The sequence below is a fragment of the Martes martes genome (assembly GCF_963455335.1).
Source record: "Martes martes genome assembly, chromosome: 1".
Taxonomy (NCBI): domain Eukaryota; kingdom Metazoa; phylum Chordata; class Mammalia; order Carnivora; family Mustelidae; genus Martes; species Martes martes.
Genome location: NC_137888.1, coordinates 196,450,908 through 196,474,577, shown reverse-complemented (window position 1 = coordinate 196,474,577; position 23,670 = coordinate 196,450,908). Strand labels below are relative to the sequence as shown.

General features: G+C 44.3%; 1 protein-coding gene across 1 annotated transcript; it reads right to left on the bottom strand.

The window, feature by feature from the left end:
- Positions 1–629: 629 nt before the first annotated feature.
- IQCF6 (IQ motif containing F6) lies at positions 630–1,219 on the bottom strand (the record flags this gene model as incomplete). Its single annotated transcript, XM_080821511.1, has 2 exons — positions 630–998; positions 1,205–1,219. The coding sequence occupies 2 exons, from the start codon at positions 1,217–1,219 to the stop codon at positions 630–632; spliced, it is 384 nt and encodes a 127-aa protein (XP_080677637.1).
- Between the last annotated feature and the right edge of the window lie 22,451 nt (positions 1,220–23,670).

The following is a 23,670-nucleotide window of genomic DNA, read 5'->3' as shown; positions in this document are numbered from 1 at the left end:
TCTGGGGCTTTCTCTCCCCTCCCCCTCCGCTTCTGGTTCTCCCCAGAAATGGCCAGCAGAGGGGAGGGAAGCCTCGTCTCAGCCCCTGGGGCTGAAGCAGCCTGAGCAGCTGCTGCTCCTCAGTCCTGGCCCGGCCCTCCCCAGGGATGGCTCTGGCGGACTAGCCCCCAGGAAGGCACAGAGCCTGGCGGGCTGTTGCTCAGCTGGGTGCCCTGTCCTCCCGGCTCCCCGCCAAGCCTGTGCTGGCCCCGAGGGCCCTGCCCGGCACAGGGCTGTGGAATCCTGGCTTTCCCATCTGACTCTGGCTGCAGCCTCTCTGGTGTCCTACCCTGAATGGAGAAGCCAGGGGAGGGGCTGCCAAAAAATTAGGCCCAGCGCAGAGCCTGGCTAAGCTAGGCTGGCTGAGATGTCAGAGCCCATCCTGGGCCGTGGGGGTCTCTTTGGGGTGCAAGATGACTCAGGTTTGCAGTAGGTGCCAGGGTCTAGGGTGGCGTGCCCTGGGACGGGCTCTAGACCATGACTTTGGGGTGGATCCCTCTTTTATGGGTCTGATTTCCAAAGGGCAAGACTGCGGTCAGTAAGTGTCTTTATTGGAAGAGAGATCCAGTCTCCTTGGCTCTGCTAGCTCCCTAAGTCAAGAGGATTTCGATGTCAAGCTCCAGCCGACTGGCTTTGACCTCATAGCGGCCCCGAATCAGACCCCGGGTTTGGCTGGTGTGCCAGCGCCAGTGAGACTGGATGACGCAGGCCGCCTGGCGCGCCTGGAGAAACCGTCTGCGGGCCTGCCACATTCGGACCTGCGCCTGCACCTTCACCACTGCCCACTCCTGGCAGGTGTAGAGTCTCAGTGCCAGGCGCCGCCTCTGCTCCAGCATCTTGGCCTGCACCGACCTCCACCAGCACTGGATGACCCAGGCCCTGAGAGCTGCATGCAGTAGCGACCGGCGCACCATGTTGCCACGCCACCATGACTGAATCTTTATGGCTGCCTTCTCCGACTGATCGGGGGAGGGAAGAACACGGAGATGCTCAGTGGGGCGCCCTCCCCTTGCTGTCCCCATCTGTGGGGCTGGGAAGAAGGGGGGCCTGGCCCAAGTGGCCCTGCCCCTTCATTTCCAGGCCCATCTGTCTGATTTCCAGTCTCCCACTCATTGGAAGTCTCATCATCCGCGGGGCAGATCCCTGCCAGGTGGGCCTTACTCACATTTTGTGTGTCCATGGCTCCAGTCTTCAGAGTCCACTCATCTGTCAGTTAGGACACCTGAGTCTTTAGCCCCGCCCTCAACTGTTAGTCACCCCCCTCATTAGACCCCGCCCACCTGCCCACAAGGCTCCCCCTCATCAGGTCCTGTCCCTACACATTTTTGCCACATCTCTCTCCTCTCACCTCTTGCTCGTGTCTCCTCACGGATTGGCCAGTCCCCTCGTTTGCTGGTTCCTGTCATTTGCGGGGGGGCCTGCCCTTATCTCTTGCTCGTGGTATATTTCTCAGACCCCAGTGGCATCCTGAGTCCTGATGTTTCTATGCCTTCCGGTCACGTCTTTCTGCTCCTGCTGGTGGGAGCAAAGAGAGAGGCACACAACTCTAACCCATAGCCAGTTTGGATTTCCAGAAGCTCAAGTGGCAGAGCCCGTGGGAGGGCCCCCAAGCACTGTGTTCACGGGCAAGTATGATTTCATGTAAAATTTGGGGAAGCAAGGTCCCTTAGCTGCAACTGGAGAGGGCCTCTGTCTCCACCTCTCTGGTGCCTCCTGTCACCCTTCTGTTGGGTGGTGTGGAACGGGCTGCAGCCTTCTTTTGGGACATGACTAAGGATGTGCCTGCTTACTTTGGGTTAAATGAGGCAGATTTATGGGGTTCACAGTCACCCCTGGGAATAGACATGTCCTTGCTAGCCATTCCGTTAGAGATGGCTTCCTAGAGGTTCCCTACCTGTTACCGTGCCATGGGATGAATTTGGGGGGACACAGGGAGCTACACTGATAGGAAAGATATGAATGTGTCCCCCAGCACTTGGCACCAGAAGTAGCTGGGCGGGGGAGGAAAAGGGAGGTTTGAAAAGTGTGGAGACAAGAGCCGGTCTGTAGAAAGTTCTTGTTATCAGATATGTAAAACCATAAATGGAAGATTCTGTTCTCACTGACGCCTGATTAAAACTGGAGTTCTGTCTTGTTGGGATTATACTTGATAACACAGTGAGACAATTATAAAGCATACCATACTTCTTTCTTATTTTGGTGTGAATTCGGTGAAAGAGAATTGATCAGAATTCCTGTGATTTCAGGGTATCAGCTAGGGGAGCTGCTGTGAACAGTGTGGCAGGCAGCACGAGAAATCGCATTTTACGCATCCGGTCCATCTAAAATAAACACGCTTTTATCAAAAATGACATTGCAAAATCATCATGTGAAGAAGTACTCACGGGTTATGCTGCAAAAATATGTTGGAAAACCATGATAGATGTGGAACAGTGGTTTGATATAAACACTGTGTTATGCTTTGGTATTTGCCGACTTTTGAAAATTTACGAATGGTTGCGATTCCTTTATTTGTCCTACATATTCACTTGCCTAATTTTAAGCCTGTAATTTTGCATTCTTTTTCTTGAAGTAGGCCTTCCAAATTATATAAGCTTCGGGTCCTGCAAAACCTGGCTCTGCCCTGCCTTGTGCAGCCCGGTCTCCTGGGAGCTCAGGGAAAGCTGTGTTTCTAGGATTCAGAGTCAGGACCGGAAGCGCAGACGCAGGTGATGCAGAGATGCTGGGAGTCCTTCGGGGTTTGGAAGGCCATTCTGGCTCTGGCTTCAGCATGTAACCCAGCATTCATTTTTCTGCATGCAGGTTTGCTGGGGGCTCACGGCCTGTTGGCCTGTGCGCTGTCTGCGGCTCCTGTTTTTGTGTATTTGAAGCCTCTCCTGCTCACCTGTCCTCATGGCCATGGCACTGGCTATTGGGGTGTCTCACAGGTTCTGACCCTATTGTCAACCACACAACCACTTTTGCCTCATGTTAAAAGTCCAATAGGCAGGGGGCGCCTGGGTGGCTCCGTGGGTTAAAGCCTCTGCCTTCATGACCCCAGGGTCCTGGGATCGAGCCCCGCATCAAGCCCCGCATCGAGCCCCACATCGGGCTCTCTGCTCAGCCGGGAGCCTGCTTCCCCTTCCCTCTCTGCCTGCCTCTCTGCCTGCTTGTGATCTCCGTCTGTCGAATAAATAGATAAATAAAAATCTTAAAAAAAAAAAAAAGTACAATAGGCGGAAGACCCTATTGCTTCCTTTAATGACCGTCAGTCTGGGTGAGCAGAGCGCTGGTATCAGTCTCTCAAAGGCCCCCATCACTGCACTGATGGCATCAGACATCCCTTCACTCCCAGCCCAGTCCGCCAGACTGTGCAGAAGGGATCCACAGGCTGGGGCTGGGGCTGGGGCCGGTGTTCTGAGGCTCAGTCCATCTGGTCCAGGTTGCCAGATCCCACTGTTCCTCGTGGATCTCTCCCTTACTCCAACTCTGGCCTGGTTGGGTTGTTGCCAGAATATTCTGGCTTTGTCTCCTGCTTCGAAGTCCCTGGAAGAACCTGCTCATCCCTTTTATGTTCACGCTTCTGCAGATATTCACAAAGTGGCAGCCGGTGGGGCCGAGGGGTCAGATCACAGAGCACGAGACTTGGCCTCTGTTTCATCAGTTCTCTCCTCCCCAGCTGCCGGCTCTCTTCTGCTTGAATTCTTGCTCTGATTAAAAATATGGTTTACCTGTTGCTTGACTTTCAAATAATGCAGAAACATATAAGGTGGAAAGCGAAGGTTCCATGAAATCTGTCCTCGAAGCTCTTCCTCCAGAATTTATACCATGCACAGATTAGCTGAAATTTTCTATTAAAAATTATTTATTTATTTATTTTTAAGATTTTACTTATTTACTTGAGAGAGCGTGAGAGAGAAAGCACATGTGAGGTGGAGAGGCAGAGGGAGATGGAGAAGCAGGAGCAGGCTTCCCGCTGAGCAGGGAGCCCGATTCGGGGCTCGATCCCAGGACCCTGGGATCGTGACCTGAACCAAAGGCAGAGGCTTAACCCACTGAGCCACCCAGGCGCCCCCAAAATAATTTATTTTTAACTCATACATTTGAAGCTGAAATTTCCCTCAGCAATCCTTTTTTACATTATTACCACTCCCGGCTTGGAGGGCATCCTGAATGATGAGTTATGCCTTTATAGACACATTATATCCATGTACCTAAAAGAAATCTGAGACAGTTTGGGGTGTTTTTATGTATCTTTTTAAGTTGGTTGAGATAACAAAAATCATAGAACATAACATTGACCATTTTACCATTTTAAAGTGTATAATCAAGTGGCTTTTAGTAACCCACACTGTGCTGTACAGTGTCGCCACTGTCTACTTCCAGTTTCTGTCTTCCACATGTTTTAATTCTAATTTCGTCCCCCAGACAGAAACCATGTAGCCATTACAGAGTCAGTCCCCATTACCCTTCTGTCACCCCAGGCCCTGGTGACTATGAGTCTGCTTTTAGAATCTATTTCAGATGTTGCATATAAATGGAATCCGAGACCACACGCCTGGCTTCTTTCACTTCGCGTGTGTTCCAGGTTCATTGTGGTATACATGGCATGTGTCAGGCCTTCATTCCTTTCTATGTCTGAATACTATTCCACTGTATGGATAGACCACGCTTTGTGTGTCCATTCATCAACTGGCAGGTAACTGAGTGGTTTTCCCTCTTTGGTGATTGTGAATACCGTTGCTGGGAGCACTTGTGTACGAGTATGAGTTTGAACACCTGTTTTCAGTGCTTTTAGTTATACTCCCAAGAGCGGAATTTTGGGGCCATGTGAGAATTCTGTGTTTAACCCTTTGAGGAACCACCAGACTGTTTTCCACAGCAGCCGGGCCATTTTGCGTTCCCACCAGTCTCCACACGCTTGCCAACATGTGGAGACTCGTTATTGCCCATTTTAAAAAATTATAGCATCTCATTTGGGGTTATAGTTTGCATTTCCCCACGATAAATGACATTGAACACCTTTTCTTTTCTTTTTTTTTAAAGATTATATTTATTTATTTGACAGACAGAGATCACAAGTAGGCAGAGAGGCAGGCAGAGAGAGGAAGGGAAGCAGGCTTCCTGCTGAGCAGGGAGCCTGATGTGGGGCTCAATCCTAGGGCCCTGAGATCATGACCTGAGCTGAAGGCAGAGGCCCCAACCCACTGAGCCACGCAGGTGGCCCAAGTTGAACACTTTTTCATGGGCTTTTGGGGGCATTTGTATATTTTTGGAGAAATGTCTATTCAAGTCCGTTGACCACTTATTTAATTGGCTTCTTTGTCTTGTTGTTGAGTTGTAAGAGTTCTTTATATATTCTGGACACTGGGACCTTATCAGATATATGATTTGAAAATATTTTCACCCATTTTGCAGGTTGTCTTTTCACTTCCTTCATTAATGTCTTTTGATGCACGGCAGTTCCTAATTTTGATGATGTCCAATTTATCTATTTTCCTTCTGTTGTTTGTGCTTTGGTGTCACAGCTAAGAATCCACTGCCAAATCCAAAGGTCATGAGGATTACTCCCATGTTTTCTTCTAAGAGTTTTATAGTTTTATTTCTCACCTTTAGGACTTCAGTTGTGAGTTAATATGTGTATACGCTGTGAGATAAGAATCCAACGCCATGCCTTTGCGGGGGGTTACCCTGTTGTCCAAGGACCATTCTTTGAAAAGATTATTATTTCCCCTGACTCTTGGTAGCTTTGTTGAAAATCAGTTGAACATAGAGCTGTTGGTTTATTTCTGGTCTTTCAATTCTAATCCATTGATCTACATGTCTGTCTTTATACCACACCATCTTGATTACTGTGGCTTAGCATTAAGTTTTCAAATTAAGAAGTTTGTGTCCTCCAACTTTATCTTTTTCAAGGTTGTTTTGGTTATTCTGAGGCCTTTGCAATTCCATATGAACTTGAAGATTAGCTTTCCACTTCCGTTAAAAAAAAAAAAAAAAGGCAGTGGGAATGAAAGGGATAGTGTTGACTCCGTAAATCAATTTAGGGAATATTAAGTCTTCTGACCCACGAACACAGAATATTTTGCCATGTATTTAGGTCCCCTTTAATTTTTTTAAACAGTATTTTATGGTTTTAAGTATACAAGTCTTGCACCTGCTTGGTTAAATTTATTCCTAAGGATTTTTATTCTTTTTGACGTTACTATAAATACAATTGTTTCCTTAATTTCATTTCTGAATTTTCCATTGCTGGTACATAGAAATACAAATGATTTGTGTGTGTTTATTTTGTATGTGACAACTTTGCTGAATTAGTTTATTAACTGTAATAATTTTTTGGTGGATTCTTTCACATTTTATATATGTAAGATCAAGTGAACTGCAAGTAGGGATAGTTTTGCTTCTACTTTTCCAGTTGGGATGCATTTTAGTTCTCTTTCTTGCTCAATTGCCTTGGCTAAAACTTCCGATACAATGTTGAATAGCAGTGATGAAAGCAGATATCTTTATCCCTTCCTCATCTTAGAGAAAAAACGTTGTCTTTCACCATTAAGTATGATGTCAGTTGTGGGTTTTTCATAGCTGCCCTTTATCAGGTTGAGAAACTTCCTTCTACTCCTAGCTTATTGAATTCTCTTTACCCCCCCCTTTTTTTTTTTACCATGAAGGGCTATTAGATTTTGTCAAATTCTTTTTCTGTATTAATTGAGATGATCATGTGATCTTCCCCCTTTATTCTATTTACAGAGATTTTCACATGTTGCAGCTACCTTGCTTGCATTCCTGGGATAAATCCCCTTAGGTCACAGCATATAATCCTTTAAATACGCTCTTGGATTTGACTCCTAGTATTTTGCTAAACTTTGTGCATTGCACTCATAATTATTATTGGTCTTTAGTTTTTTGGTTTTTTTTTTTTCGTATGGTCTTATGGTTTCTTTGTCTGGCATTGGTGTTACGGCAATACTGGCCTCAAAGAATGAGTTAGGAAGCATTCCCTTCTCTTCGCTTTTTGTGAAACATGTTAGAAGAATGGTGTCAGTTCTTTAATGTTTGATAAAATTCACCCATGAAGTTGACTAGTCCTGGACTTCTCTTTATTGGAAATATTTAAATTACTGCTTTAATCTCTTTCTTTGTGGTAGGCCTTTTCAGATTTTCTGTTTCTTCTTCCGTCAGTTTTGGTTCTTTGTGTGTGTCTAGGAATTTGCCTATTTCACCGTGGTTATCTAATTTGTTGGCATACAGTTGTTTGTAAGATTCTTTTATGATCTTTTTTATTTTATAAGGTCCCTACTTTCATTCCTGATTTTAGTAAATCAAGTCTTTTCTCTTTTCACTTGTTCAGTCTAGCAAAGAGTTTTTCAATTCTTTTGGTCTTTTTAGAGAATCAACTTTTATTTTTATTGATCTGTTCTTTTTCTTTAAAGATTTATTTACTTATTTGAGAGACAGAGAGAGAGCATGAGCGGGAGGGGCAGAAGCTCTTGAGAGGGAGAGAGAATCCCAAGCAGACTCCATGCTGAACATGGAGCCCGACTCCGGGCTTGATCTCATGACCCTGAGATCACAACCCAAGCCAAAAGCAAGAGTCAGATGCTTAACTGGCTGAGCCACCCTGGCACCCTCGTTGTTTTTCTATTTTCTATTTTGTTCATCTCAGCTCTAATCTTTATTATTTCTATCCTTCTGCTTCCTTTGCATTTAGTTTGCTCTTCTTTTTTCTAGTTTTTTGAAGTGGAAGCTTATTAATTTGAAATATTTTTTTTCAAAAGTTTATTTAAGTAATCTCTACCTTGAGTGTGGGGCTTGAACTTATGATCCTGAGATCAAGAGTCGCACATTCTTCCAACTGAGTCAGCCAGGCGCCCCGAGATACTTCTTTTTTAATGGAGGGATTTATAGCTATAAATTTCCCTCTGAGCATCACCCCTCATTGGGGGATGTTGTGGGTTTTTTTTTTAATCATATAAAGGTATTTTCTTTTTTTTTAATTTTTATTTTATATTTTTTCAGCATAACAGTATTCTTTGTTATAAAGGTATTTTCTAAGTTTTCTTACGACTTCTTTTTGACCCATTAGTCATTGAAGAGTGTTGTTTTTTTTTTTTAAGATTATTTATTTATTTGATAGAGATCACAAGTAGGCAGAGAGGCAGGCAGAGAGAGGAGGAAGCAGGCTCCCCGCTGAGCAGAGAGCCTGATGCGGGGCTTGATCCCAGGACCCTGGTATCATGACCTGAGCTGAAGGCAGAGGCTTTAACCCACTGAGCCACCCAGGTGCCCCGAAGAGTGTTTTTTTTAAAAAAAAGATTTTATTTGTTTATTTAGAGAGAGTGTGCATGTGTGTGAGCTGGGGGAGGGGCAGAGGGAGAGAGAAAGAGAAACTCAAGCAGACTCCAAGCTGAGCACCAAGCCCGTTACAGGGCTTGATCTCATTACCCTGAGATCATGACCTGAGCCCAAATCAAGAGTCTGATGCTTAATTGACTGAGACACCCAGACACCCTTAAAGTGTGTTTTTGATTTCCACAAAGTGGTAAATTTTCCAGATTTCCTTCTATTATGAATGATTAATTTTTATTAATATTCTGCTATTCCTGTATATTTCATTATCATTCCTCTCTGGCCAGAGAAGATACTCTATGTGATTTCAGTCTTTCTCAATTTATGGAGACTTGTTTTGTGACCTTACATATGGTCTGTCCTGAAGAATGTTTAACGTGCCCTCGAGGAGAATGTGGGTTCTGCTGTTGTTGGGTGGGGTGTTCTGTAGAGGTCTGCCAGGTCTGGTGGCTATTTAGTGATGTCCACATCTTCCATTTCCTTGTCCATCTTTTGTCTAATTGACTTATTGATTAGTCTCCAACTATGATTGTTGAACTTTCCATTTCTCCCATGATATCTGTCAGTTTTTGCTTCCTATATTTTGGGACTCTTGTTACGTGCATATGTGTTTATAATTATTACATATTCTTGATAGATTAACCCTTGTATCACTATATAATATCTTTTTTGTCTCTTGTACAATTTTTGTCTTAAAGTCTACTGTGTCCGACGTTAGTATATCTACCCAAATCTCTTTTGGGATATGGTTTGCCTGGGATAACTTTTTCCATCCTTCTTCCACTTTCAACTTGTGTTCTTGGATGCAAAGAGAGTGTCTTGTAGACACAATATAGTTGGACCGTGTGTTTTTTGTTTTTAATTTTAGAGAGGGAGGAAGGGGGAGGGACAGAAGGAGAGGGAGAGAATCTTAAGCAGGCTCCATGCCCAGTGCAGAGCCTAATATGGGACTTGAACTCACAACCCTGAGATCATGACTTGAGCCAAAATTGAACCTTGGACACTTAAACAACTGAGCCTCCAGGCACCCTGTTTTGTTTTGTTTTTGAATCATTCTGTTGTCCTCTGCTTTCTGATTGGGGAGTTTAATCTATTTAATGTAATCATTGATAAGGAAACTTCCTTCTGCCATTTTGCTGTTTGTTTTCTATATGTCATATCCTTGGGTTTTTTTTTTTTAATTCCTCCCTTACTGCTCTCTTTTGTGTTAGATTTTCTAGTTTACCATTTTGATTTCTTTCTTATTTCCTTTACTATATATTTTTAAATTTTTTATTAGTGTCACTCTGAGGATTACAATGAGCATCTTAAATTACAGCAGCCTAGTCAAATTAATACAGTTTAGTTTCAATAGTATATAAAAACTTTGGTCCTATATCGTCCCACCCTATCTTATGTTGTTTTTGTCCTTACACTTTAATTTATTCTTAAATATTTAATAGTTTGTTGTTATTGTTGCAGATGGAATGTTTTATCCAACCCAATTTCCATTTGATTACTCTTAAAATGAAGAAACCTCACTGATTTCTATATATTTATTTTACATCAGGCCACATACCAAATTTTCTTTTTTTTTAAGATTTTATTTATTTATTTGACACACAGAGAGAGAAATCACAAGTAGGCAGAGAGGCAGGCAGAGAGAGAGGGGGAAACAGGCTCTCCACTGAGCAGAGAGCCCAATGCAGGACTCGATCACGACCCGAGCCAAAGGCAGAGGCTCAACCCACCGAGCCACACAGGCACCCCCAAATTTTCTATTACTTCTCATCTATTGCTTTTTCTCATTGGATTCTTTTGGAATTTCTAGGTATATGATCGTATCGGCACCAGAAAGAAATAATTTTTATTTCCTTTTCAAACTTTATACTGATCTTCCCAATCTATGCATTTGCTGATACCAAAACACCGTGTATAATAGGAATGATAGAAGGCATCCCTGTTAGATTCCTGATTTTATTGGTCATGGTTTTCTTTCCCCCCACCATTTGGAATGCTGTTTGCCTCAAACAAAACAAAATAAGTTTTCATCAATTTTAAGTAGTTTCTTCCTATTCCAGTTTTACCCAGAGTGTTATTAAGATCAGCTGCTGAACTTAATAAGCATCCTATTCGCATATATTGATTTGATCAAGAGGCTGTTCCTTCTTCCTTTAAATTGATCACTAAGGACATATGCTAATTCTTCCTGATGATCAAAACATTCCTAGAATAAACTTTATTTCATCTTATTGCAGTATTCTTTTGACATATTGCTGGATTCTCTTGGTAATTTTTTTTTAAGATTTTATTTATTCATTTGACAAAGAGAGAGAGAGAGCAAGCACAAGCAGGGGAAGCAGCAGAGGGAGAGGGAGAAGCAGGCTCTCCACCAAGCAGGGAACCCGATGTGGGGCTTGATCCCAGGACTCTGGGATCATGACCTGAGCTGAAGGCAGACACTTAACCGACTGAGCCACCCAGGTGCCCCAGTAATGTTTTATTTTACATTTTTACATCTATAATGATGAGATTGGGCTATTACATTGGCCCTGGGTCAGCAAACTACTGCTTCCCCCACCCCACCCCCCATGACCAGGCTAAGTCTGGCCCAATGCCCATTTTGGTACAACCCACAATCCAAGAATGGTTTTCACATTTTTAAATGGTTGAGGGGAAAAAAAAAAAACAACCAGAAGAAGAAGAAGAATATTTTGTGACACTTGAAAATTATATCAAATTCAAATTTTAGTGTCCATAATAAAGGTTTATTGGAACACTATTGCACTCATCTATTTACATAATGTCTGTGGCTGCCTTTGAGCTCCAACACAGAGCTGAGTACTTGCCACAGACACCGTATGGCCTGCAGATCTTAAATATAGACGATTTGGCTCTTTACAGGGAAAGTTTGCCAACCCTGGTCTATCTAGCTCTCTTTATGGGGCCTATCTTTATCAGATTTGGTGTTAATGCTAAGTTGGCTTCATGAAATGAATTGGAGACTTTTCCCTCTTTTTTTCTGTTATGTGGAATCATTTAAATAGATTTGAAATTGTCGCCTTTGTAAATGTTAAATAAGACTCAGCCATGAAACCATCTGGTTCCCAGGCAATATTTAATACATAATAAATATAATCTTCTGTGGTAATTGAGCTGTTCAAGTTTCCAACTTTTCTTGGGTTGATTTTGATAATTTATATTTTGCTAGGAAATCATCCATTTCCTCAATAGTTTAAAATTTGGTTAGCCATAAAATTGCACAGAATATTCTCTCCAAATAATTTTAATTTTCCCTACATCTGTAGTCATGTCCTCAGCTCTCATTTCCTATCTTCTGTATTTTTACCCTCTCTCTTAAAAAAAAACATCTGGCTCATAAATTCATCTATTTTATTAGTCTTTTTCAAATAACATCTTTTAAGCTCATTTATCTTTCCTGTGATTTTTTTTTAAAGGGGAAGGTTTCTGTTTCAGGAATTTGAACTTTTCTTTTTATTTTTGTCTTCTTTAAGATGTGACATATATCTGTATCTACACACACACACACACACACACACACACACACACACACACACTGGAATACTATGCAGCCATCAAAAAACCAAAATCTTGCCATTTGCAATGACATAGTTGGAACTAGAGGCTATTATGCTAAGCGAAATAAGTCAATCAAAGAAAGATAATTATCATATGACCTTACTGATATGAGGAATTTGAGAAACAAGACAGAGGAGGATCATAGGGGAAGAGAGGGAAAAATGAAACAAGACAAAACCAGAGAGGGAGACAAACCTTAAGAGACTTTTTTTTAAAATTTATTATTTATTTGACAGGCAGAGATGACAAGCAGGCAGAGAGGCAGGCAGAGAGAGAGGAAGGGAAGCAGGCTTGCTGCAGAGCAGAGAACCCAATGCGGGGCTGGATCCTAGGACCCTGGGATCATGACCTGAGCCGAAGGCAGAGGCTTTAACCCACTGAGCCACCCAGGCGCCCCCTTTAAGAGACTCTTAATCTCAGGAAACAAACTGAGGGGAGCTAGAGGAGAAGGTGGTGGGAGGGATAGGGTGGTGGGGTTATGGACACCGGGGAGGGTATGTGCTATGGTGAGTGCTGTGAATGGTGTAAGACTGATGAATCACAGACCTGTACTCCTGAAACAAATAATACGTTATATGTGAATTTTTAAAAAGACATATTATTATCTTCTTTGTCCTCATTTCTTTTGGGTTCTGTTTTTGTTTCTGTTTTCTTTTGAGGGATGAGTGCTGAGTTTCCATATTTTTGGTCTTTCTTCCTTGATAACTGGAGGGATTCAAGACTATGGCAGTCCCTCCAACCCAGGCTTTGTTAGGAAGTAATCTCTTTTCAGCAAAAAAGAAGAAGTAGTCTTCTTTTTCTTTTTGCTCTTTTGGTAGTTTGCAATTCTATTTTGGTTTTGCCTTCCGTCGAAGGTTTTCCTTAATTTTCAGTGAGATGAGACTTTTAAAAATTTTTAAGTGAGGGGCACCTGGGTGGCTCAGTGGGTTAAAGCCTCTGCCTTCGGCTCAGGTCATGATCCCAGGGTCCTGGGATCGAGCCCTGCATTGGGCTCTCTGCTCAGCGAGGAGCCTGCTTGCCCCCCTCTCTCTCTGCCTGCCTCTCTACCTACTTGTGATCTCTGTCAAATAAATAAATAAAATCTTGGTTAAAAATATTTTTTAAACTGATTTGTTTCTGAGATAACTAGACATGATCCCTGATTATATTTGTAAATTAATCTTTTCTTGCAGGTCAGGTGTGTGCCATTCCTTTGTAAATATTCTATGGATGTATGAAATAAGTAATTACTCTATTTGAAAATCTGAAGTTCTACGTGAGTCTCATTAATTTTGTTTGTTATTATTTACTCAGTTCCCCCATGTCCTTAGCTTTGGCTACTGATGTTGAAACCACTTACAATAATGATCGTGTTCTCCCTGCCTTTTTTTTTTTTTTTTTTAAAGAAGGCAGAGAGAGAGGAAGGGAAGCAGGGTCTCTGCTCAGCAGGGAGCCAGATGCGGGGCTCGATCCCAGGACGCTGGGATCATGACCTGAGCCAAAGCCAGAGGCTTTAACCCACTGAGCCACCCAGGCGCCCCCTCCCTGCCTTTCATACTTCTAACAGTTAGTTAATTCTTTTGTCCAGAACACTGACAACTAAGACAATTCGAGGGGGATGGAGGTGGGAGATCGTCAGTGATACATAGATGAGGAAATTGTATTTTCAAAGTTTTAAGTGTTCAGCTCTAAGAGTTTTTGCGAGTGAACTTTTTGGCAACAAAATCACATAAAAGGAAATGTTTCAAAACATCCGTTTTCCAAAAACATTTTCCAAGGCATCTTATTCTGGCCGATGGAGGAGCTCCCCCCAGAGGCTAGAAAAATTTCAGCACCAGAGTTTCATTTGGTGGCTTGTGCTTGTGAGTTAGTAACATTTCTGTGAGGATTTTTTGCAGAAGACTTTTTAACGGACTTGCCCTTATTGGTGAGAGTTAGCGTTGTCAAAACTAGACAGTGTGATCCCTAAACCCCTTAGGGCACACTAGTCACAAATGGCCATCTGTCCCAATTCATTAAAAGCACATTTATTTGTTGGGTTTTTTTTCCTCTAGGCAAGTGGGGACTTCCTCTCTGACTCTTTGCTTTAACAAATACCTATAATATTATGTGGCACATAGTAGGGGCTCAATGATTGTTACATGGATGAATGAGTGAATCTTTGAACAAAAGTTCTTTGCTTAGTGTTGCTGGGAATCCTTGACCAGGCCCTGTGGCCCAGGGAAGGCACTTGTCCATGACCCATGGCTGAGTGGCCTGTGCTTGGTGGGATGGATTTATTTATTTATTTACTAAAGATTTTATTTATTCACTTGACAGACAGAGATCACAAGTAGGCAGAGAGGCCAGCAGAGAGAGAGGAGGAAGCAGGCTCCCCGCTGAACAGAGAGCCCGATGTGGGGCTCGATCCCAGGACCCTGAGATCATGACCTGAGCCGAAAGCAGAGGCTTAACCCACTGAACCACCCAGCTGCCCCGCGGTGGGATTTATTTAACTGGTTTAGACCAATGTATTCACTCAACACTTAGTTACTGAGCATCCACTCTCTGCCACAGAGTGTTGTCGAGGAAGGGGATCCAGCAGGCAAGACTCTTGTACTTCTGGGACAGTTATGGAGAGAGTGTTTGGATAGTAGTGTTCATTATGGGGAAAAGTCAGGCAGGGGAAGACAGAACATGCTGGGTGGAAAGGAGGTCTCACTTTTATATGATGGTCAGAGAGTGGGGGAAGTCACTTCCAGGTTAAGGAGGCGGGGAGGAGCTCTGTAGATACCTCGGGGATGGAGAGATGTCAAGACACTGAAGCAGGAATGTGCCTGGCATGTTTGAGGGACATCAATGAGGCTGGTGTGGCAGAAGCAGAGCAAGAGATGGGGAGGGGGAGGAGAACAAAGTCAGAAAGATAAATTCAGGAGACGTGCCACAGAGATGTGAAATGCCTAGAGAGGATGGTTGAGATTTTTCCAGCGATGAGGAAGGACCCTGTGAGTCAAGGGCAGAAGTGGGGCTGGGCTTTTCCCGCAGACGTCTCTACTTCCAAACGTGGCTTCCAGACTGCCTTGTCAGATGCTTTCCTTGGAAAAATTCTGATCGTGACCACGGGGTGACCACTCTTAAGGTGGTGATGTGGCCCAGATGTCAGGAGATGGGAGGCATGCTAGGATGGCACAATGTACATAAGGAAGACCGCAGAACCAGATTCTTGCTGAACCAAGTTGAATTAAGAAGAGAGCACCTCAGCAGGGAGCCTGCTTCTCCCTCTGCCACTCTGTTTGTCTGTGCACTCGCTCTCTCTCTCTTTCTCTCTCTCTGACAAATAAATAAAATCTTTAAAAAAAAAAAAAAAGAAGAAGAAGAAGAGAGCACCTTAGGGGCGCCTGGGTGGCTCAGGCAGTTAAACATCCAACTCTTGATTTTAGCTCAGATCATGATCTCACAAGCCTACATCAGCCTACATCAGGCTCCTCAGCGACAACTGAGGAGGTTCTGGAGAAGAACGAAGCTAGGTCTGTAAGGGATCACACAGGAGATGGCACACATATATTCATGCTGAACGAAGGTCACGAGTAAACATCACTACTGCCTGAACAGCAGGTGGGCTTTATTGGGGAAATGATTTTTCTCTGTTGCTATGCTTATGCACTGGTGGGTTGGTTCAGTAACAAATATGTGAGACTTGTTGTTTCAAAAATAAATAAAAATAAATAAAATAAAAATAAATAAATAAATAAAAATAATAAATAAGTAAATAAAAACATAAAATTCGTATGGGATCTCAAAGAACTCTGAACAGCCATGACAGTCTTGAAAATGAACAAAGCTGAAGGACTCACACATGCTTGATTCCTGATTTCAAAAATTACTACCAAAGTTTTTCTTTAAAGTAATCAAAGCATAAAGACAGACCAACGGACTAGAACAGATAGCCCACATATACGGTCCTCATGTATATGGTCAAGTGGTTTTTGACAAGGATGCCAAGACCACACAATAGGGAAAGGACGGTGCTTTCAAAAAAAAAAAAAAAAATGGGGCCAGGAAAAGTGCTTTTCTAGATGCAAAAGAAGGAATTGGGACCCTTACCGGCACCATATAAAAATTAATTCAAAGTGGATCAAACACCTAAATGTAAGACCTAAAACTCTTAAACTCTCAGAAGAAAACATAGGGCAAAAGCTGTACCATGGGCTTGGCCATATCCAAGCAATGGCACCAGAGGCACAGGAAACAAAAGAAAAAAATAGACCAATTCGACTATGGTTTTGTGCATCAAAAGATACTATCATCAGGTAAAAAGAGACCCCCCAGAATGGGAGAAAATATTTGAAATCATGTATCTGGTAAGAGATTAATATCTAGAATATATGGAGAACTCCTAAAATTCAACAACAACAAGAAACAACCCAATTTTAAAATGAGCAGTGGACCCAGAGAAGACATACAGATGGCCAATAAGTCCAAGTAAAGATGGACTCAACATCACTGGTCATGGGGGAAGTGCAAATCAAAACGACAGTGAGACACACCTCACACTCATGAGAGTGGATACTAGTTAAGGAAAAAAAAAAAAACCAGAAAATAACAAACGTGGGTGAGAATGTGGAGAAATCAGAGCCTTCATGCGTTGTTGTTGGGAATGTAGAATGGTGCAGCCACCCTAGAAAACAGTATGGTGGACCCTCAAAAAAGTAAAACTAGAACAAACAAATTAAATAAATTAAAAATAACATCCAGCAATCCTGCTTCTGGGTTTATACCTCAAAGGATTGAAAACAGGTCCCACACAGGCCAAAAAACCAGTGAAGCCTCAAAGACCAATCAGGGCACCCATCTCAGGCTCAAGTGGCCTCAAGTACTCTCCTGTCCTCCTCTTCCCCTGAGGGCCTCAAGGTCATGGTCAGGACATCTACTCTAATAACCGCCAGCTCTCAACTCTTTCCAGTTCAGCTGAGCTTCTGAGAGATATCTTTATTGGTTGAACCTTCCTAATCAACTGAGCGTGGACCCATGGCAGGACCTCCTTCCATGACTGGACACCCCAATCATGACTGGACACCCCAACCATGACTGGACATTCTGTAAGGTCCCCCAATAATGGGTCCGTGTTTAAAGGAGCGAGACTGATACAAAGCGAAGGTCAAGCAAAGCTTTATTTCGCGCCAAGCGTCAAGAATCAAACCGAACGTGGGGGCGCCTGGGTGGCTCAGTGGGTTAAAGCCTCTGCCTTCAGCTTGGGTCATGATCCCAGGGTACTGGGATCGAGCCCCGCATCGGGCTCTCTGCTCGGCAGGGAGCCTGCTTCCTCCTCCCTCTCTCTCTGCCTGCATCTCTGCCTACTTGTGATCTCTATCTGTCAAATAAAATAAATAAAATCTTAAAAAAAAAAACAAAACAAAAACGAACGTTCGGGGCCTCTCTCTGCTTCACAGACTAGCTTTTAAGGGCAAAGGCCACGTGGTTGGGCCTGGCCACGCACAGGTAGCCAATGAAATTGTAACACACAGAGAAAGCTGCACAGTCATGTTGGGTCACACATAAGTGACCAATTGAATTACAATTTACCCTAGTAGATCTTTGAACCAGCCTATCACCTTGGTCAGAATTGTTGCCCAAAAGGTGGCCAAAGGGCAGGACCCGTACTCCTTGGTAACTAGGGAGACAGTATGCATCCCCCTACTGATTGGATGTCTCTACCTGGCCTGACCCACCCTTGTATTTGGGCTTTGTTTTCTAGGACTGGTTTCCAGGACTTGCTTTTAAGTAAGTCCCCTGGGGGAAGAGGGGCAGGGACAGTTTAAGTTTTAAACAGCAAAGTTATTGTTTAACCGGATGGAAGTGCTCTGGCTAAATAGGTCCTTACACATCCCAACCATGACTGGACATCCTCATTAAGGCTAGACATCCCCACCATGGCTAGACATTCTCCCAATGTGTAGACATCTCCCTATGGCTGCACCTGCTACCAGTAGGATGTCTAGACATTCCCCCTCATGGCTGGGCATCCCCCTTGGCTTGGTCTGCCCTTGCTTGTACCAATAAAGGGTGTCTGCACATTTAGCAATGCCATGGATTTGAGAAGGGACCACTCCCCTCCTTTTTCCTTCTCCTTCCTCAGGCAAGTTCTGGTTTTTCTAGCCCCTGCCCCCAACCTTGTATTGTCTTGACTCTTTCTTAGTATGTGGCCAAGATTTTTGTGTCTTTGCGTAAAACAAACAAGTCCCAGTGTTGCTCTATTAGGTATTGGAATTTGGCTTCTCCAGCCGCACTGGCAGAGCTCCTCATGCCCTCCCCCAGCTTTCAGCCTCCCTCCTCTGTTATGCTCAGGTAACACTCTAGTCCTTTGCCTCTCTCTCTCTTTCTTAAACTCCTGTCTGAATTAGGACTCTTTCAGTTGCAGACGATAGAAAGCTGACTTGGCTTAAGCAAAAAAAGAGACTTCACTGCCCTACTTAAAATGTAGGGGGTGTATTAGTTTATGTGGCTGCTGGAACAAATTACCACAAACGTGGGAGCTTAAAACAATAGAAATGTGTTCTCTTCCAATTCTGTAGGCTGGAGCCTGAAATCGAGGCATCAGGAGAGCCAGATCCCCCCCCAAACACCACCACCAAGAAGCTCTAGAAAATTCCTTCCCTGCCTCTTCCAGCTTCTGCTGTGATCTCTGCTTCCATCTTTACGTCGCCTTTCCTTCTGTATCTCTTTCAAAACTCCCTCAGCCTATCTCTGATGAGGAATGTGTGTGATGGCACTGAGGTCTTACCCAGATAATCCGGGATAAGCTCCTGACCCTTCACTTAATCCCGTCTTTCATAGTAGGAGATAACCTTCCCAGGTTCTAGGGATTTGACGTGGTTATCTTTTGGAGGCCAATTTTTTTTTTTTTTTCAAGAGCCACTGGCTGGCCCCCAGACAGTGTTACCAGGTCCTTTCTTGATTCCTGTTACTTCGGTATGGTCTGCAAAGCCAGATGGAGCTTGAAATAGAGGAGGCCATGACATAGGGTGCCATAGTCTACTCAACCTGATGGCCACTTAACGGAAATCCGTGACATAGAAAGGGGGGCCTGGGTCAAGGCCACCTGAGGCCCCTGCTCCTGATGACAGAGCTGGAAAATCTCCTCTCTAAAATAGACCCTAGGGTTCAGGCTCACTGGGATGTCAGTAGGGACAGGGAACCTGGTCTAACACCTGTCCCCAAGGAATATAGGCCTTGGGCTTTATCTTCCGCATCTCCTGTGCAGGCATCCCCTCCACTCAGGGTAGGACAACAGAGAAGCCAGCTGGGAAGGCCAGGCCAGGAGCTGAGGAGCAGCCGCTTGCCGCCTCCCTCCCCAGGGGCTGTGACACGAAGCGTTCCTCTCTTCTGCTGCCTGCTTCCTGGGAAAACCAGGCATGGAAGCCATGAAACAGTAGCACCGTAACATCAGTCATATTAGAAATCGTGATAAATGTGAATCTGTCACATTCATCTAGTAAAAATATAGACACCTGCATTTTGTCGCTCCTCCCGCCCACCTCCTGAGCTGTGCCTTAGGTGTTGGGGGGGCGGGGCGCACTCCTCTGCTCTCCGGCTGGCCAGCCCGCTCCCACCCTCCCCTTCCGGGGCTGAGCTACTGTAGAGGGAGCCCGGGCTCACACGGGGGAGAAATGAATACAGTGGCTAAAGACCCTGAGAACAGAAACAAAGGGAGACTGAAGGGTTTGAAAAGCTCCTCCCAGACCAGCGTGTCTTGCTTCTGGAGGGAGCATCTCTTGAAGCAGAAGACTCTGAAATGCCCCCCTCCAACTCTGCAAAGCCTCAATTTGACCAACATACCACCTCCCCCAGCAGGAGGCAAAGGTTTGCCACCAGGTGTGAACTCATTGTTAAGTTCAAGTACACAAAAGCGTACAAAGACGTGGAGAGAGTCCTCCAGGACGATCAGGTCACGGGCATATACCTCTCTGGGAGCTGCCAGTGAGTGGTGAGCGAGGAGGCCAGGTCAGCAGCAGGTGGCCCTCGGGTGCTTTGAGCTGACCAAGGAGCAGGTGGGTGGACCCCCAGCTGAGGCGGTGAGGGCCCAGATAAATCATCACAGTGCGATTCTTTCACGGATCTTCTCCTAGCCCCGGGACACCAGGATCGCACTGACCCTGGGCATCCGAAGAAGGGTCATCAGCAGGCGGCAGCATCCCTGCTCTGGTCTTTCTCTTTCCAGATGCTGCTCCCTGGGACTCACTGACTGCTCGGTGCCTTTGTCCGCTGCCCTGAGCTTTACCCCTCAAGATCTGACTCTGCATTGGGTCTTTTCTGGGAGGTGAAAGCAGTTCTTTCACACAAACGCCGAAAGCTGTCTGAGATACGTGGGAAAACCTGCTGAATATTCTGCATTGATCCCCTCAGCATATGGCTGCACTGGAGATTTCTAGAATTCCAGGAGCATGCAGAGTCTCTGTACCCTGGAACCCGGGAACACCGCTTCACATTTTCTCTGGGTCATTTTGGAAAGGTTCTGCAGAATTATTTTGATTGACAGGTCTGTTGTCTAGATGTTTCCAAAATGGTAATACCCTTGGTAAAAGGGCAGGGTAAGGATCCAAGATGTGCTCATAATAAAACATAATGGATTACTATTTTTGTGGTTCTGTGTGCGTCTGAATTTAATACTGCTTATTTTTTTATTATGTTCAGTTAGCCAGCGTATTGAATTTAGTACTGTTTTTAAAAAAGAGAGAGAGAAATGGTGTTACCCAAAGGGTATTTTTGGCAAGCTGGTACCGCTCCTCCCCGACCCACACGGGTTTGTCACTTTCCTGGGGAAGGCACTCTCCTGCGCTGATGGCACCACGTGCCTCGTGGTGCTGTCACTTTTCCCGCGTGCGTGCGCACACACACACACACAGAAACCAAGATTCCCAGAACTGTCCAGAGGGAGGAGGGTATGAAAGCACGAGAAGCTGTTGCGGTCGGGACAGTTCGGAGATGGCCGGTGGGCTGAGCTGGACCAGAGTGACCTGAAGCCCGGCCCCGCATCCAGCCCCGCATCCTGGAGGAAGGGTGGCTTTAACAGTTTCCTTCATTAGAGGCTCTTGGTCTTCAGAGTTCTTTCAGGGTGATTGTTATTCTAGAAGGTTCCTAGGGCGGGGTAGGGGGGTTTGCTCCACACTATGATTGTATGTGCTCTGTTTACCCTAGCGGTACAAGAATCAAATTTTGATTTTTGAATTTGAATAAATATAAGAATGCTGGGGGAGGGGGAAGACACCTGTATTTTGTTAACAAAACGTGATGAAAAGTTGAGAATAAGGCGGTGGATGAACATAGAGCAGGAGTTAAACGTGTCCAGTCACTGTGTTGTACACCTGAAACGAATGTAACCGGTGTGTTAACTGTGATTCAATTTGAAAGAAGCGCATACAATCTGGAGACATTTCCACTTCAGATGATGGTGGGCCTAATCATTAGGATTAATCCTTTTGCTGAGAAGAACTGGAAAAGCTGATCAAAAAATTTTTTTTTTAAGTTTTTGCTTGAATGGGCGCCTGGGTGGTTCAGTTGGTTAAGCGTCTGCCTTCGGCTCAGGTCATGATCCCAGGGTCCTGAGATCGAGCCCCGCATTGGCCTCCCTGCTCATCGGGGAGTCTGCTTCTCCTTCTCTCTGCCCCTCCCCCACCACTCATGCTCTCTGTCTCGCTCTCAAATTAATAAGTAAATAAAATCTTTTAAAAAAATAAATTTCTGCTTGAATGAATTGAAAAGTAACAATATAGTAAAAAACAAAACAAAACAAAACACTTCTGGGCTGTGATCTAAGCTAAGAAAGAGATCCAGAGACACAAGACTAGCATTTGGGATGGTCCAACACCTACGTCTCCAAACAGATGCTTCCCTGCCTTCCCTCTTCCATGTGTCCCAACCTCTTCCTGCCTCTTCTAGTCAACCGTTGTCTTCCCTTCCCCCTCACCTCACTACCTTCACACTAACACCCTCCAATCTTAAATGGCCTTCCCCTCTCTATATACCCCCTCACTGTGCCTTTATCAAGTGCTTCTTTATGGTGTTTGATGAGTTTTCATGATTCTGTTTTCCCAGGTAACCACCACCCAAAACAAGATGTAGCAAATTTCTCTTTCTTTGTGCTGTTTGCTGGCAAAACCTCTTATACTTTACCCCAGGTGTAAACTCCATTTGAAATTATCTTACCAATAGTTTCATTTTGCCTGTTTTCTAACTTTTTATAAGTGGAATCATCGTGTAAATGCTCTTTGATGTCTGTCTTCTTTCATTTAGCATAATGTTTTGAGGTTCATCTGTGTTATTGTGGGTGTCAGACGTTTGTCCATTTTTATTACTTTTTATTATTTCCTTAAATGAATATACCACAATTTCTTTGCCTAGTCACCTGTTGATGCACATTTGAATTGTTTCCAGCGTTGACCTCTTTGAATAAAGTTGCTGTGAACAGGCACAACTCTTTTGCAGACACATGTCTTCATCCTTTTTTTTTTTAAATTTTTTTAAATTTATTTGACAGACAGAGGTCACAAGTAGGCAGAGAGGCAGGCAGAGAGAGAGGTGGAAGCAGGTTTCCTGCTAAGCCGAGAGCCCAGTTCGGGACTTGATCCCAGGACCTTGGGACCATGACCCAAGCCGAAGGCAGAGGCTTTAACCCACTGAGCCACCCAGGTGCCCCTTGTGTGTAAATATGTAGGTGCAGACCGGCTGAGTTCTAGGGTAGATAGATGCTGAACTTCAATAGAAACTGTCCCTTACCTTCCCGCCAGCAGTGTCATAAGGGATTCAGCTGTTGTATGTCTTTGCCAATATTTGGCATTGTTGGTATTTTTTGTGTTAGCCTTTTTCTGACATGTTCAGCGGGGGGAATCTTATTGTGGTTTTGATTTTCCTTTTCCTCATAACTGATGATGTTGGGGAACTTTTCATGTGCTTCCTAGCCATTCATAAATCTTTAGTGAACTGCTTATTTAAGATTTTGCTGCCAGGGCGCCTGGGTGGCTCAGTGGGTTAAAGCTTCTGCCTTCGGTTCAGGTCGTGATCTCAGGGTCCTGGGATCGAGCCCCGCATCGGGCTCTCTGCTCAGCCGAGAGTCCGCTTCCTCCTCTCTCTCTCTCTGCCTGCCTCTCTGTCTATTTGTGATCTCTGTCTGTCAAATAAATAAATAAAATCTTTGGAAAAAAAAGATTTTGCTGCCAACTCATTCTTTCTAATCATTATTTGGTTCCATTGTTTGATTGAAATGAAATGCATCTAGTTGAATTCTCTCTTAATGAATATTTAAATTGTCTCAAATTTGTGTTTTTCTCCACCAGCCTGAAATGACTGTGTCTATAAACTTTTGTGTCCATGGGCAGTATTTTCTGCGTGCTGCCTTTTTTGCCAACTTTTGGGCACTTAATGGTAAGAAAGAGGGGGCAAGGGCTTCCATATTTTCACCAAAAAAGAACTCAGCTGTCTGGAGCCGTCCTGGAGCCTGAGTCACAGGTGCCCTTATGACATCACATCCCTGTCTCTTCCTCCCCTCTTCCTGCCAGGCTGCGGCGGGGAGAGTACAGACCTGGGAGCAATGGAACCATCATGCTCCTATCATGGGGAATTTAGGGGATTATAGACCTGAGGGACTTTGAACCATCCATATCCAAGTCATGGGCATTCGGTTTTGTGTAAGAGAGAGTCACCCAAAGTTGCAGGCAGGGGAAGGTGGATTTCCACAGTTAACTCAGGATGCGAGTTCTACATCTAGGGACT